Genomic DNA, 16,574 nt, shown 5'->3' on the forward strand with positions numbered 1-16,574 from the left:
AGCATACCCTAGTCTTACATATATCCTAGCCTTAAACTAAATTAAGCATATGCATATTATAAAACTAAATGAAATTCAACAAGCATCTATTCAGTCTTAGTATCAAGTTCAAAATCTATTTTTTCATTTGTAGTGCCTAAATCTAATACTGCAATAATAATTAGTGCATAATATCAAAGTAAATTCAAATAAACATTACCTTGTTCACCTCAACTTCAGTTTGCTCCACCACATCATCACAACCATCCTCATAAACTTCTTTACCAGCAACAACTTCAACAAATTTTGATGGTATGTTTGTTGATGCTTTCTCAGACATGGGAGAAATATTTGGAACATGGGATGAGGTAGATACATTACAAGGTTGATCGGAAATCGCCACGTTCAGCATCTCTATTTGCTTTTGAAGAAGTTCTTGCACAGCTTCGTGCTTTTTGTGTTGTTCTTCCATCATCTTTTTTGTCTCTTGCAGCAAAGCTTCTCGTTCTTTCAACATTCCCTTTGACACACACTCCCTCTTTTTCCTAGGAACGTTGAAGAACACACTTGGCTTCACAAAGCCTCCCACACCTCTCACCCTTCCAGCATGTTCAGGGGTCCCCAAAGTCATAGCTAAGACATTATACGATTATAAGGCCTTCTTCTTTCTCCTTCAACAACTTTTCCTGAATTAGAAAGATACACATATATATATTAGAAAGATATATTTTTGTCTTACAATTGACTTTCATTCTATATATATACTTACAATTGTTCCAGCCAAATTAGCTACCTCCTCATCAACAATCTTCTCATTCTTATCTTCATGTGCTACCTTCCATAGAAGAGCTTGATCTACTTCCTCATCCTTTGCCACTATCTTCTTATCTACCTATTCAAGATAAACCAAAGTTAGCACAAAGAAATTTACTCCAACTGACCCAGCTATATACAGATTCTCCATATATATACTTACTAATTCTTCTACCACTCCAATATATCTTTTACGGCTAGTTGTATGATGGTATTTACATTTACTGCGACTCTCCTTTTGGAGTTCATGGATTTCCTACATTATAAACAACAAGTTTATGTCATATTTACAAATCTATGAAAGTTTGTGTCATATTTACAGTTATATGATGGTGTTCACAAATCTGATCATACCTGCCAATTTTCACTCAATCTAGAGATTACAAAACTTTGCCAATCTGATAATTCAATGAAGTCATACATTTCAGGAGGCTCCTTCAAGGCTTCTGGGTCATTTCTATGTGGAAGTACATACTCCCTTCTGATGATAATTAAGCTCCCATATTTCTTCAATAACCCCATAAAATTTCATGTTTGAAACAATTGGATTTTTATCCTTTGCACTCGAAACTTGCATAGTACTTGCTACCAAGTAAACCCCACTATTTTGGACAGCACGCTTGTTGTCTCGGGTTTTGGTGTGGTATCAGTATCCATCTATGGTATAACCGCTATATTTCATAACTCTTTTTCGAGGTCCTTGAGCCAACCACTTTACGGTGTCTGTCACCGCATTCATATTCATGCATAATTGACCACCCACCTAGGATAATAAAACAGAATAAATTTGTTTGTTGTACTAATTAAATATGTTCAACACAAATTAGTACTATAAACACAATTGACCCTATGATGAAACCAGCTAATAAACCTTCGGTTGTGCATATCTTGTATCCCTTTTTCATCTTTTGCTTTCCTAAGATTAGTCTCCTTCAAATGGTGCTTATGTTCAGTGTAAAACATTCCAATATATTCTAATGTTAAGCTGACTTAATAACAAAACAAAAAAAACAACAGTAGAGAGTTGTTTTAAAAGATAACTTACTTTATGTAAGGATCAACTTCCATTGTATTATCTAAGATAGTTCGATGTGCTTACTCCCATTTGTCATGCGGCATTGATTCTATAACAGCGCTTGATAAAGCAGTGCTAGTATTTGCTAGATCTAACCACGAGATAGGTACCCCAATTGCACTTAAATCAGCCATGTACTCTGAGCAAAACTGTACATATTCTTCCACATGGAAGCGTTCAGCGATAGAACCCTCCGGATACACAAGATTGTGTACATAACCCTTTAATACCTTCATGTATCTTTCAAAAGGGTACATCCATCTATAAAAAACTGGTCCACACAATCGAACCTCTTTAATAAGATGCACAGTTTGATGGACCATTATATCAAAGAAAGATGGAGGAAAAAATTGTTCAAGCAAACACAATGTTGCCACAAGGTTCGATTTTATCCTATCAAGGTTAGGTACATTCACCACTTTCTTACATAAATCATTGAAGAAGAAACAAAATCTCGTTATTGCATATCTAATATGTTTAGGCAACACACCACGTATAACAACGGGTAGCAATTGTTGCATCAATACGTGGCAATCATGTGACTTAAGACCGAGTAGTTTCAACTCTTTCATGCACACAACGTTTCTTATATTTGAAGAGTAGCCGTTAGACACTTTTATACCCATCAATGCTTTGCACATTGAAATTTTCTCCTTCTTATTCAATGTACACATTGATGGAGGCAAAAAAGTTATCTTCTCCCCAACTTGTGGCGCCAAACCAATTCTTACCCCCAATTTAACAAGATCCTCACGAGCTGCCACACCATCTTTTGTTTTCTCGAGAATGTTCAATAATGTACCGAAAATACTCTCGCATACACTCTCGAGTGCATTCTTCTCAATGTGCATAACATCGAGGCAATGTCGAACATAGTGTGATTTCCAATAAGGAAGATTAAAGAAAATTGATCTTTTCTTGTAACAATTAGTACAACCTACGTCTTTCCATTTCCCAGTTCTCTTCCCCCACTCATAGTTTATGGACTTGACTTCTTTCCATACTTGCATCAAAGATTGTCGCTAAACAGTAGCTTTGATGCAAAAATCCAGCTTCTGTTTAGCGACAATCTTTGTCAACATGTCTGATAGATTCTTGTCAGTATGAATCTTCTTTAACTGCAGCAACTTGTCTTCAATGGCTTCTCTTATAAAATGATATTGTACATCAATGTGCTTGGTTCAGGAATGATATGTTGAATTCTTGCTTAAATCAAGAGCACTCTGATTGTCACAATAGACTACATAGTCTTCTTGCTTCAAACCCAATTCTTGAAGGAACTGCTTCATCCATAATAACTCTTTGAATGCTTCTGTAGCTGCTATGTACTCAGCTTCTATTATGGATAAAGCAACACACTTTTGCAGCTCAGATTGCCAAGATAAAGCTCCCCCTACAAAAGTAAACAAGTACCTAGAAGCTGGATTTTTGCATCAAAGCTACTGGAATGGACTCCAATTAAATTTGGGGCCAGGCGCGGTATTCCTCCCTCATGGACTGGACTGGAGGTGGAGATTGTTGGTGTATTACCATGGGTCTAGCCTATGAGAGAAGAATATGCCTTCGGTGCAGTCAAAAGATGGATATCATTGCCAACACAATGATGAAACATTTTAAAAAGACAAATGATGGGTGTTGGACAAAATGATGTTGCCAATGCCTCATATCCGTTGGAAGTAAATCCAAAAGCTTCCAAACCTTCTTTTCTTAATTATAAAAGGGAGGCCAGTCCTTCAGGTGTGGACGTAAATCGTGAGGCAAAGAGAGAAGTGTGAGAACACCATCTGAAAGCCATCAGTATTCCACTCTAATATTGTGAGAGTGAGAGAGTTAATTGTGTACCACTCTAAGTGGGTGAGTGAGGTAAAAGCGGGAGAGTATAGTGTGGTGTCATTGTACTTTCTCTATGTGTATCATCAAGCCTTGGGCATTGGCTTGATAAGATCTTTCTTGTTGTACCCATTATTCTGTTAAAGTAGAAGAAGTTTATACTGCTGCCCCATGGATGTAGGCTTGCCGAACACGTTAATTTCTGGTGTTCTTTATTTTTCTGCATACATTGTTATTTTAGTTGTGAAGATTCTCATTCCAGCACTAACCGATCCTAACAATTTATACAAAGAAATGCATTGATTTCAATGGCAAAACCCAAAAACCTATGCACCTCTCCCTTTTTTCCTTTCTAAGCTTCTTTTTCCAACACTTTGCTTTGGCACAGCAATGGTAAAACCCAAAAACAGTCCAAATTCAATCAACCTAAATTAAAACAGTCCAAAAACACGACCTCTAAAACACCCACTTATTCAAACAGTAAAAAACAAAGAAATAAAATCAGAAATAAAGAAAAATTCAGAATTTTCATACCTTTAATGGAAAGCAAGAGGCAGTGAGATGAGAGTGGAGGATGATAGTACTACAGAGAGAACTGAGGCAGTGAAATTGAGAGAGGAGGGAGGAGGCGGAGCAAGAGTTGAGAGAGAGTTTGAATCACGCGAAAAATAAAAAAGTGAAAAATAAAAAAAGTGTAGAAAAATCTCGCGCTTTAATTTGTGGACTAGGTTTTTGGAAATTCTAGTCGGACCCAACTGTTTACTAAACAGACCCAACACTTTTTTTACTCTAAATTCCAATTGTGCCCTTGGAGGTTGGAACAAATTAGGGTTTTATCACATGTTGTGTTAGGTTTTTTTTTTTTCACACAAAGCAATAGTGTTTTATTAAGAGTTAATTATATTTTTGGTCACTAGAACTTAGCTCAAAATTAAATTCGGTCACTGTGATTTCAATGTCACCCAATTTTGTCATGTTCATAGACGGATATAGGTATCCAAGTCTCATAACCATTTCCCAAAATAATAAAATACGTAGAGAAATTATATAAAAAGTAGAATATGAGAGAATCAGATTGTGGTGGTGATTGTGGTATGTGATTTTCTAATGGTGTATTGTGTTTTTTCAAATGCGAAGGAGGAGTGGCCTTTTATAGGCATCCAATAACATGTGACCTTCACCACATTAAACCAGAAAATTAAGGCATTCAATATAGAAATAAAACCTGAAAATTTAATATGTATAACCCCCCAAAATAAATAAAATAAAACAGCCAAAATAATTAAATAAATCAAATGGTTAAAATGTTAAAACCTTTTAAAATTCCAACACCTTGCTGGGCAGATCAACATATGTGATGCTTACCCCTACTTTTCCATGTAGATCAAAATCCATGAGCATCACTTGGTGCTGTTTTTCGAACCCCCCCAATAACTGGTTCCTATTCCATATCACACCTCCTACATGTTGTTACTTATTTTCCTCTTAGTGAGTGTGCTCGTTGATCTTCCCCTTCCTCTGTATAGAAGTAAGTTATGTATAGGATGGCGTGTATTTTTATTTTCTCGTTGTAAAGTAACTTATGAGGTTACTGGTGTTATTCCATGGCCTAAGGGTTGGTTTCTCTTTTCAATAAACTTTATATAATGTGTGATTCATTTTATGCTGCCACTAAAATTCTAATCCCACTCATTTTAAATAAATCAAATGCCTAAATTTATTTTGGGAATCTTGGAAGTATAACACCTAAAATTAGGTGTTACATTTTCGAGTTAATCAAAGTACGTGTTATTGTTGCGTATCCTAATTTTGGGGCGTGACAAAAAAATGGTGTCAAAGAAAATTTTGTTTTCAAAAGATTTTGAACAAGTTTTTTTTTTTTTACAAAATTTTTATTATGAATAATTAAATATATTTTTCAGAAAGACCTGACTCTCCATTTCTATAAGTTCTTTGGACTTCTTCCAAGAATTTTTTTGAACTTCCTTGTTTTTTGGAATCTTGAATATGCTTCCTATTCATCGTCTTTTCTCCTACAATTCTCTTTCATGTTGACAAGTTGTTGCGAAAACTCTGTGCACAACACCAAACCTAAAATATGGATCCTGAAGAACTGGTAACCATCGTCCAAGCGATGATGCAAGTTTTACAACAAAACAATTGGAATGCACAAAGTGTGAAAGAAGTAGAGCGCGAACACGAGAGTGAGTTAAAGTTCCTAGAGCAGTTTCTTAAAATGAAACCTATGAAGTTCAATGGTGCAACAAAAGCAGAGAAAGCCGAAGGCTAGCTCAAACATATTAAGAAGAGGTTAGACTCTATGCATGCACCGCATGAGTATCATGTAAGATTTGCAACATAGATGCTGAAAAATTACGCAAGCAGCTGATGTAACATTGTACTCCATCAATGGGGTGGGTATGCTAACACAATTACTTGGGACAAGTTTGAAGAATACTTCCTCAACCGGTATTCTCCAAGTGCCCTCAAGCAAACCAAGATCCAAATATTCTTTGCCCTAGAACAAGGCAAGATGATTGTGGCTGAGTACACAGCAAAGTTCACGAAGCTAGGAAGATTTGCAGCTTCCTTGATGAATGATGAAGACATGAAGTTGAGTGTTGGATAAAATAATTGTACCATCAAGTGCAGCTTCTTCTTCTTCGTTCCATGCTTGCATGTCACGGCAAACACTCATCCTCCATTCCTTCCTTGTTTCTAATTTTCAAGTCTCCTACTAAGTCCTCCTTGGTTTCCTCTATGTGGAGCTTGTTGTGGAGGTCGAGCAACATGGTTTCCACCTTCGTTCCCCGGTGGTTGATGCCTTGGTGTGTCTAGTACTCCAGTCTAGTTTCTATGTGGACAGTTGGGTCTGACATAGCCTTCTTTGCCACATTTGTAACAGGTGGCAGTCCTGTTTTTATTTGGGGTTGGCCCTCTGCTACTAGATCCTTCATCGTTCTTCTCCCCAAAGTTCTTTTTATGGGATTGTTTGTTTTTCCATATTCAAACCTTCCTTGTTGTACTTTTTTCTTTTGACTCATCGGGTAATCTTGCTCAAACGCATAGGCAGCATCCACTATCTCTTGATATGTTTTGCTCCATTGAGCAACCAGGTGTCGGTGGATACCATGCCTGAGGCCTTGTCGAAACCTAGTTGCCTTTATATCTTCATCCACCATCAAGGAAGCTGCAAATCTTTCCTAGCTCCATGAACTTTGTTATGTACTCAGCCGCAGTCATCTTGCCTTGTTCTAGGGCGAAGAATTCTTGGATCTTGGTTTGCTTGGGGGTAGTTAGAAAATACCAGTTGAGAAAGTATTCTTTAAACTAGTCCCAAGTAATTGTGTCAGCATACCTCATTGATGGAGTACAGTGTCCCACAAGTTGCTTGCCTCATTTTCCAGCATCTGGGTTGTAAACTTCACACAGTACTCATGTGGCGCTTGCCTGTCTGACTTCTTCTCAATATGTTTGAGCCAACCTTCAACTTTCTCGGCTTCTATTGCCCCATGGAACTTCATAGGTTTCATTTTTAGAAACCGATCCATGAACTTTAACTTGCACTCATGTTTGCGGTCAAACCTGACTCGCCTTATACGCCTTGAGTTTAAACCAGGCTTTCTTGGGAAACTGAGTCCTAGTACAACATTCAAAAATGTTACTAAAAATCCCTTATTTGCATGGAAGTCCTTATACTTGTGTTTATTGGCACTTTGGTACTTTAACTTTGTCCAATTTATAATTCAATCCTCAATAATTGCACATAGGTATGTATATTCTGAAAAGTCCAAAAAACAATCCTTGAGGTTCCATTCCTGGTCCAAAAACTGTTAGTTTCATGGTACGGTAAAGTTCAAGTCCAAATAGTCCTATGTTATCCATACATCAGGCCCAAAGGAATATTAATAGGTATAACGGGGTCCAATAATTATGGTCCAAGGAAAACAGGAAAATAGACCATAGGATTCTTAAAGTGAATGAAAAATGACATAAGGAATAGAGATCACCTTGGTTGGAGGAGTGATGGATAGTGAAACCCGTTGTGAATAGTGCCTATGAATAGTAACTTCCTGAAATGAACAGGAAACATAAGCTATTAACTTAGGGAAGTGAATAATGAAATTGAATGAATAGTAACCCAGATGAATAGTAACTCAAAGAAGGTCGAAATAGTGATTTTGGTGGAGGAGGAGAGAGAGATGAAGAATGGTTTGAAGGTTTTGGTGTGAATAAAAATGGAGGAGGGAATGGGGTATTTATAGAATCCTCCAATGGCTTGGATCCATTCTAATATTTAATTCAAAACCCAAATCAAAAGATGTGTTTTTTATTAAGTGTGAGGAGGTGCATGATAGCTTTGAGATGGATAGTCCATATGCATTCCCAACTACCAATATATGGCCTAGATCAAGTCAAAAGTCTTTGATTTGATCCATGGTCCAAATCTGATCTTAAAATCAGATCAATGGCCTAGATGGAGTGAGCTTATGGAATAGTACTAGAGAACCTAATCCAAAATCTGAGTCAATGTCCAACTCAACGATTTGATGTTGGACCAACCAATCACACGCTGCCATGTGGCGGTGTGATGTGTTCCAACCAATCAGAAAACATCATGTGTTAGTTCTATTTTTAATTGGGAAATAGCGGTATATACCCCCCATTTTATAATCTTAACTAAAAATACCACCCCCCCCCCCCAAATTTTTTTTACAACTAACACCTATAAATATAAAATTATTGTACACTTATTGCTCACCTAACACTTTTTCTGAAAATCACCTCTCGCGAATCAGCTCTCTCTTTGGCTCCGTCTCTCACAGTCTCCACTCTCTGGTCACTCAACTCTCACTCTGTCGTCGCTCGTGGCTGAGCTCTCACGCTCTCAGTCTCTGGTGGCTCAGGTCTCACTCTCTCTTCTCTCTTCCTCTCCCAGCGGAATCCGTTAATTGAAGATCAATGCCATCGATTACATGAACCAGGTACTGTTCATCGAAATTTTCTTACGGAAAACGAAGGTTTTATGGGTTTGTATGAAAATCGTTTATGGGTTTGTTTGAAATTGGTTTAGGGTTTAGGTTTAGGGCTTTCTCTGAAATTGGTTTAGTGAGTTCTCTGAAATGGGTATAGGGTTTAGGGGTTTTTCAGAAATTGGTTTAGGGGTTTCACTGAAATTGGTTTAGGTCTGAAATGTTGTGATTCCGATGATTCATTGTTTGAAACAGTGAATGGGTTTGATGTTTGTGGAATGATGCTTGCACTGGTGTTGTTTTGCTATTGGTATTTATGTTGTATTGCTCTGTTGTTGCCGGGTTATTGCTGATGTAGTGACGTTGTATATTCATTTTAGTGCAGTTGTATTGCTAGTTTGTTATGGTTGTAATGGTTTATTATGGTTTTATTCATGTTCCACAACAACAAATGTAGTTCAATGACACACTTTTATGACTTGTTTTAAATGTACGTCTTTGAAAGTAATTTGGGCTATACATTGTACGACAGTGAAACAAACACGTCATTGATAAGTTTAGGGCTTGCATATTGGATATGGATAAGTTATCTTTGTTTTTCATATTCTGTTGTGATTATTTGGAATTTCAGTTTGGGGATGAATATTGAATGTGTAAACAAAGGGCAAAGAACCATATGCGGGGATGTATATTAGTTTTGGGTGCACAATGGGCTAGTTTTGAAGTTACAGTACCTGCAGATGTGTTGCTTGTGCTATCTTTTAAATGGATTTGAAGAGCCTATACTGAAATAGCTTCTCCTTCCCATTTCCCTTCTCATTCGGGAAGCATTTTCGTGTTAGGCCTTTGGTTTATCAGTCACTTATTTGTTCAAACAATATTGGATGTAACTAGTGTTTAGTATCTAATTGTAGAAACTAATTTGCAGGTTTCTAGTGAGCAGAAGTCACCATAACTGTATCTTTTGGAGAATATTGTAAAGAATAGCGGACGGGACTACATAAAATATTTTGTTGTCAGACTCCTTGAGGTTAGATTTCTGTTTTTTGTGATGCCTCTCATTTCTCAGCATGCTTTTTGTGGTTACGTAACGCAGCTTCTTGATTTATTGACATGTAACAATGTCTGAATCAACCTGGAATACACAACATATTTAGTTTGAGGTTTAAATAATGGCAATTGGGATTAAATTATCTTTGATATCCACACTGTTCACTGCTTACGAATTACATTGTTTCTTTCAAATAAAATGATGTTTTTCTGCACAATGTGTCATTATTACCCCCTTGTGTCAAATCCGACGATAGGCTTCACTTCACTTCACTCCGTAGTTACTTTGTAGTCAAAAGTTTTTCCCATTTTTTGCACTTGTAGGTGTATGAAATGGGAAAAACTTTTGTAGGAAGCCTTTTGAAGATAAAATATAAGAGAAGGACGTGGGAAAATATAAGAGCACAGCTTGTGGACAGAAAATATAACATAAGGAAATTGGAAAATATAAGAGAAGGAAATGGGAAAATATAAGAGCAAGACTTGTGAAGAGAAAAGATAAGGGTTGAAGGTACAATGAATTTGTATTTTTTCTGTCATGGGCCATTGGTGAACAAACATGAAATGCATATAAAGTTCTATTGGGGCTGTATTGTAGTTTTATCACTGATATATCTTGTTCATATTGCCATGAGATGCATCTGTATTGTGTGTTTATTGCTTGTAATTGTGTATATTTAAAAGGCTTGAAATTATTTGTATAATGGTGGTGTGTAGGGAAATATGGTCTCGAAAGCAAAGTTGATGATTGCTGCGGATGAAAAAATCCAGGGAAAGGCGTTGACCTTTTCCCATACAAAAACAGCGATCTGTACAATTAAGGACAAATTTAGTCGGCAACAGTTACAAAGGTTCAAGGATAGTTGTTTTGGCCATTTGTTAGTAATTGAGGACCTGAAGTGGACAACACAAATTATCCATGGCTTGTTGTTGAGAAAGGCAAACCCGAGGACAGTTTCTCAAGTCAATGGGATCAAATTCATCGTTGGCAACAAGGTCATACAATTCACAGCGCAACAGTTTTGCGTCATCACAGGGCTGCAGTTTGGAAAGCTTCCCTTCATTCCGACTGCAACTAATGACAACTGCTCATTGAAGAAGAAGTATTTCTGCAACAATAAAACGGTCAGCCTTTCCGAACTCGAACAAGCCTTCATCGACTGCAGTGATGAGGAGGACGTCTTCAAGTTTGGGCTTTTATATTTTGCTGTGTTTGTGCTGTTGGGCAGTGAAAAGCATGTCAACATTGACATGCGCTACTTGAAATTGGCCGAAGATGTTGAAGACTTCCAGAAGTATCCGTGGGGTGTTGTGTCATATGCCAAGACAAATTCGTCATTGTTGAGGGCACTGTGCGCAGAGTACCAGCGAGTCAAAGTGCCCCAGAAAGCCTTAAAAACCAAAAAATCAGCAAAGCAATCCAAGACAATGGCAAGTGGTAGACCAAGGGAGTACCACATAAAAGGATTTGGCTTTGCACTTCAGGTGAGGAAATATCCGTTTATGTATAAGTTCCATTTACTTTGTTTACAGTGATTGATATATTTTTCTTGAAAACAGATATGGGCTTTTGAGGTGTTTCCAGCATTCGCTGCATTGCATATCGTTGTGCGCGAACAGAATGCCCAAGTCCCTCGTATACTACAATGGAGAATCAATAGTTTGCCTCGTTTTCACGAAGTAATGAGCCAAGTCTTTGAAAATGCAGAGGTTAGTTCTGTTAATAATACTAATGTTATGCAGGTTGATGTGCAACCTCTCCGCCCATCTGTAATTGAGAAGCAGCAGCCGTATTGGAGTTGGGGTGACGATGTTGATGACACTGAAGAAGTTGTTGAGTTGATTGGCGATGACGAAGAACCAAAAACCAGCACTTCTGCCTCCGTGCAAGAAAAAGATGAGGACATTGCTGAAATTGCTAGCCTTCCATCGTCTTCTAAGGTAAGCATTACTTTTTTTTTCAATATATACGTCATAATACCATAGGAAAAAAACTGCTGTTGATGGGAAATATTTTTGAAATATTGTAACATTTGCATTATAACTTAATGCAGGGTAAAGTCGCGTCCACTCATTTACGCACTTTGAAGCGTGACTTTGAAAGGACAAAGGATGAATTGGCCAATTTAGCCGCTTCGAATCGAGGACTTCGCAAAAGAGTGCATCAGTTGGAAGAAATTGTACGGATGGAGTCCTTGAAACGTGAAACAGAGTCTGCAAAATATAAACAATCAGTGGAGGATTTTGGCAAGACCCTAGCTTCCATGGAACATTATTTCAAGGGGGAGATAGAGTAGCTGAAAAAAATAAATAGTGGGTTGAATGAGGGTGGGGAAGGACATGAGGACCTCCGTAGTCCTCATATGAATGAAGGACCATTACATGACTGTGGTAGTCCCCATATAGAACCGGCAGCAATGGAAACAAAAAGCCCCGGTGATGGAGCCGAACCATCCGCAGCCTTGCTAATCGAAGAGCCAGAAATTGTCACTTCCGTTCCTCACTTAGAAGTGCATGAAGCAGCTGAGCATGCACAAGTCGAGAAGCTGCCTACCCCGGAAGATGTGGCCGGGTGTGACGAAATCTGCAAAAGACTGATGTTTTTGTTAGAAGATTGGAAAATAAGTGATAGTATGGCATCGGGAGGTCCGATCAATCCTCCAAGTATACCGAAAGTGAGTATGGCTGGTGATGGAGAAGGGTCTAAAAGTGTTGAAACAAAAGAAGAGAAAGGTAAAGGCTGTAGACAGAAGCGTCCGTCCCACACTTTGTGTAGTCCATTTACTGATCCGTTGAGGAAGAAGAGGACGATGAGTGTGTCGGATGCGACTGAAACCCCGCCATGTTTTGATCCATCAAAACCCCTTCCCATTGAAGATGTGAAGGCAGTAATGGAGTTTTGCATTGGCTGGAAAAACGAGATCAGGTTAGGATTATTTACCTTCAAAATCCAATCTTCATGTTATGCTAGTATGTGCTGATATAGAAATGAGAGAATTACCAAGTTCGCTTTAATATACATGTGTATATTTGTGATGAACAAAATTCAGACTTTGTTAAAGCAAAAAAATATTGACTGCTGCTGTTAAATGTATTTTGTTAAATATAGGTAGTAAGAAATTTTGAATTGTAGTTTATTATTATAACATTTAGACTCAAAAGAAGACAATAACAGAGATTTAGAAGGGGTTGTAATAGCGGCTCCTTCCGCCCATGGCATCTGGTCTTCTCCTCCATGTTATGTTCCTCATGTTCCTCGACTCTGCTAGTGTCTTTCCTCAGTGTTTTATCTTCAGTCATAGCTGCCTAGATTTTCTTTAGTTGTTCTGGAGTTTTCCTTTTCATTGTTTAATCGATGTTTTTTCCTCTTGATTATCAATAAAACGTTTCTATTCATAACAAAAAATATTAATGCAGTCGAGGATGTGTTTAAAGTGTATATCGCAGTTACCTCTTGGATTATGGTTATGTGTTCAAAGAGTTTCTTAATCTAAAACAAATTATTACTCGAACAAAGAATTGAACTTATGGTCACATTTGAAGTGAAGAAAAACAGAGTTGAAATAGAAGACAAATACAATTGCTTGGTTGTCGTTACAATTTCAAGTGGAGAAACAAATAGAGATAAGTAGTTTACCAAAGAATTCTCAATTGGTGCTCAAGGGGACAAAAATGGAGACAAATAAAGTCAATATGATTGGCCACTAAAACATGGAGATAAAATCAAACAAGTTTTTTGTTTCCTGTTTTATAATGTTTCTTCATATGTATATATAGAATTTGAAAGTTTTGTTACAATTGAGGCAAAATTATTCCACTCCCCAGTGAAGTAGCTTCCTACTTAGCAAGAATTCTATATTTGTCTCACCTAATTGCTACATATAAGTCAATTCTATATTTGTCTGACGTAAGGGCCATATATAACTCCCTCATTGTAGCCGGACTGTAGCCGGATTTCAACTTATGCCCGTAGGGCCTCCGCATGACGGCCACGTTATTGATTGCTCACGGCCCAATGTGCTTATAGTATAATTTGACAGCATGTATACGACTATTATTTTACAATATAAATGATTTTAAATGGGAATTTACGTTTTTGCCTAAGTTCTGAAAACTGTTATTTTAAATGGGACATATATGTTGTGAAAACTGTTACCACCTAAGTTCTGATCGGGAATTTACGTTTTTGCCTCTTGTAGTGCGGAGGTGCAGCTGGAATCATGTTCGGTGGGCGCTGATTTTTTCTACAAACTGATCGATGATACGAAATGGATTAGCTCAAGGGTAAGAATACACAATTCTCTACTTTATTACGATACTTCAATTGTTTTCTAACCTTTATTAAGTGTACAGTTGTATGAAATTGTGCTGATATTATATACGTGAACTTTCAGCACTTGGACATGGCAACCTTTCTCATCCGGAAAAGGCAACTCGCGCATCCGTTGGTATTTGGAACTCAGTGGACAACGGCAGATTGTTGCTTGCAGGTAAACATGTTACCATTTAACATTCACTGCTTCATTTGCTTTTGGTTGTCATTATGTAATATGGCTTCATTTCAATGTGTGCAGCAATTTCTAGAGCCGGTCAAAGCGACTGGCAAGACACGTGGAGCGAAGAAGGCAGCTGCTTCAAACATCAGTGACCTTACACCCAGCAAGCTGAACAATATACATCACTATGTGCGTGGTACGTGGCAACACGGGTATGGCCAAGCTTGGACAAAAGTTAGGAAGGTCTATTTTCCATATAATCTGAAATTGTCCCACTGGGTTGCAATCGAACTTGATTTCGTCAATCATACTGCAACTGTGTATGACTCGTACTCTGATTTTACCGCCACAAAGAAGCTGGTTGGACTGCTTCGCCCTATTGCCGAGACGCTGCCACAAGTGCTGTACAATATGAACTTTTATGAAGCTTCTGAGCATGAAGAGGTTAAGCAAAGGGGGCTGCAGATGTCAAGCTTTACGCCATTCTCAGTTTGCACCATTGGAGATGTGCCACAACAACGAGATGGGTAAGGTTTGTGAATTTAGTGGAGTTTAGAAACTATTTTACATAAATGCAGTTCTAATTTCCCAACTTATTGGCTTGACAGTGCGTCTTGCGGAATCATGACCGTAAAATTCTTGGAGCATCTCAGTGCTGGGATTTCGTTGCATACAATTGACCCTTTGAAGACCAAATATTACAGACTGAAGCTTGCAATAGAGGGTTTAAGGGGGGAGGCATATGTATGAGGTATATGTCTTCATGTCTGTGAATTTAGTTGAGTGTGGACTTAGGACTTGGGAATTCACTGTGCTCATTAATTATGTCAGGAACTCGTTTATATGAAGATGCAGACGTGGATGCTTTGCTGGAAATTCCTGCCTTTTTGCTAGAGCTACTAGGTTTAGTTATTATGTGTAGCAACCCGGGTCTTTGGCCCTGCTGTATATTGTGAGGTGTAATATTGTACAGTCTAGAAGCAGTGGCTAATTGCCTTACATGGCACACACACTGTTTCGATTTTGAAGGTTACCTATTTTGTACACCTCCATATATAAATATTGTTGCTCTTTATGGATGCTTTTGTAGCCATTGTTCACATTTTGTGTCTGTGGTTTTGTTTGCAATTTATGTGATATAGGTAAATTTTATTTCCTGCACTGGGAATCTGTTAGTGGACTTACTGAAGCATACAGCTTTCTTAAGATTTCTCAATTTAGTTTTGACTTAGTTCGTTTTAAATAATGTCGGCAGCAATTCTACTTTTCTGCTTAGCATTATGTTGTTATTGGAATTTGGAACCTCATACTGTGTTTGCTGATCTTAGCTGGAGCAGGTACCAATCACTCGTCTTTCATCTTGCATATTGGATTAGTTTCCTTCTGTATTTAAGTCATGCCACTTTGTTGCAGGGTCTAAAAGAAATTGCGGAGTCTTTGTCTGGAAGTTTGACGAAGTCAAATGATGCTATTGTGCAAGACGATATTGAAGGTCCAGGAATGAAACCAAGAAACCTGCTGAGGTTTGAATAACAACTCTTTTATCTAGTATTTACATCATTCTTGAACATTGTAATGGAGCCAATCTGCTTCTATGCTTATGTGATGCTTTCTGCTCCGGTTCCCATTTATGGCATGCCTCTTTTTTCTTGTTTAGTTTGCTTTTTTTCTTGGGATCTTTTGGCTTGTCATATCTGTGTGCCAGATAGCTGCATTTGGCACTATGAACTGACTCGGTGGGAGTTACAAATCAACATAGGTCTTAATTCTGGAACTGCCATTCATAAACTCTATCTCTGTACTTAACCCAGTTGTTTTTGCAGGTCGGTCTCAACCAAGTGTTGATTGCAATATTCTAAAGAAGATGACCATACACTGTTATATTCTGTAGGCTGTATGCGATGCCTTAGCTTTAATTGGTTACGTTGTTCCAAGTTTTTTGTACACAATCTCACAGTCACTGCCGAGTTGTTTTTCATTTCATGTATTTCTCCGTGCTTTTTTTCCCCCATTATTCTGATTATAGAGATGAAGTAAATATTACTGTGGAGCTTATAGCATGTTTACTTTATTTTGTGGGCTTAATTGTGTGAGACATGCCCAAAAGATTGATGTCAAACAAACAGTATTGACATCAATCTTTTGAAATTATTGAAATCACACCGTTTATTATTATGATTATTTTTGTTTCTTCCTCCGAGAACAAGCAAAGTGGTTACAAATATGAAAGATTCTGAATAAGTTTTCTTCTATCAAATTCCGGATGGACCTAGAGTTCTACAGTACCATCCGAGGATACTTCACACTGGTCTTGGAAGGGCATGTAAAACAGTTATTGTGCGTTCCATTGTAGAAGCT

At 37.8% G+C, this 16,574-nt stretch overlaps 2 protein-coding genes and 1 pseudogene across 2 annotated transcripts; 2 read left to right on the forward strand and 1 right to left on the reverse strand.

The window, feature by feature from the left end:
• Positions 1-620: 620 nt before the first annotated feature.
• LOC148294287 (uncharacterized) lies at positions 621-2,718 on the reverse strand (annotated as a pseudogene).
• Positions 2,719-10,443: 7,725 nt separating this feature from the next.
• On the forward strand, positions 10,444-12,017 carry LOC148294288 (uncharacterized). Its single transcript, XM_088253685.1, has 4 exons — positions 10,444-11,205; positions 11,281-11,430; positions 11,464-11,661; positions 11,775-12,017. The coding sequence occupies exons 1-4, from the start codon at positions 10,444-10,446 to the stop codon at positions 12,015-12,017; spliced, it is 1,353 nt and encodes a 450-aa protein (XP_088109811.1).
• Positions 12,018-12,268: 251 nt separating this feature from the next.
• LOC148294289 (uncharacterized) lies at positions 12,269-15,175 on the forward strand. The gene is made up of 6 exons (XM_088252910.1): positions 12,269-12,646; positions 13,920-14,004; positions 14,115-14,210; positions 14,295-14,743; positions 14,825-14,967; positions 15,048-15,175. Exons 1-5 carry the CDS (start codon positions 12,318-12,320, stop codon positions 14,964-14,966), a joined length of 1,101 nt encoding a protein of 366 aa, XP_088109036.1. The 5' UTR covers positions 12,269-12,317; the 3' UTR covers position 14,967; positions 15,048-15,175.
• Positions 15,176-16,574: the final 1,399 nt, after the last annotated feature.

The sequence above is a fragment of the Prunus avium genome, chromosome 5, assembly GCF_965620075.1.
Source record: "Prunus avium chromosome 5, drPruAviu1.hap1.1, whole genome shotgun sequence".
Lineage (NCBI taxonomy): Eukaryota > Viridiplantae > Streptophyta > Magnoliopsida > Rosales > Rosaceae > Prunus > Prunus avium.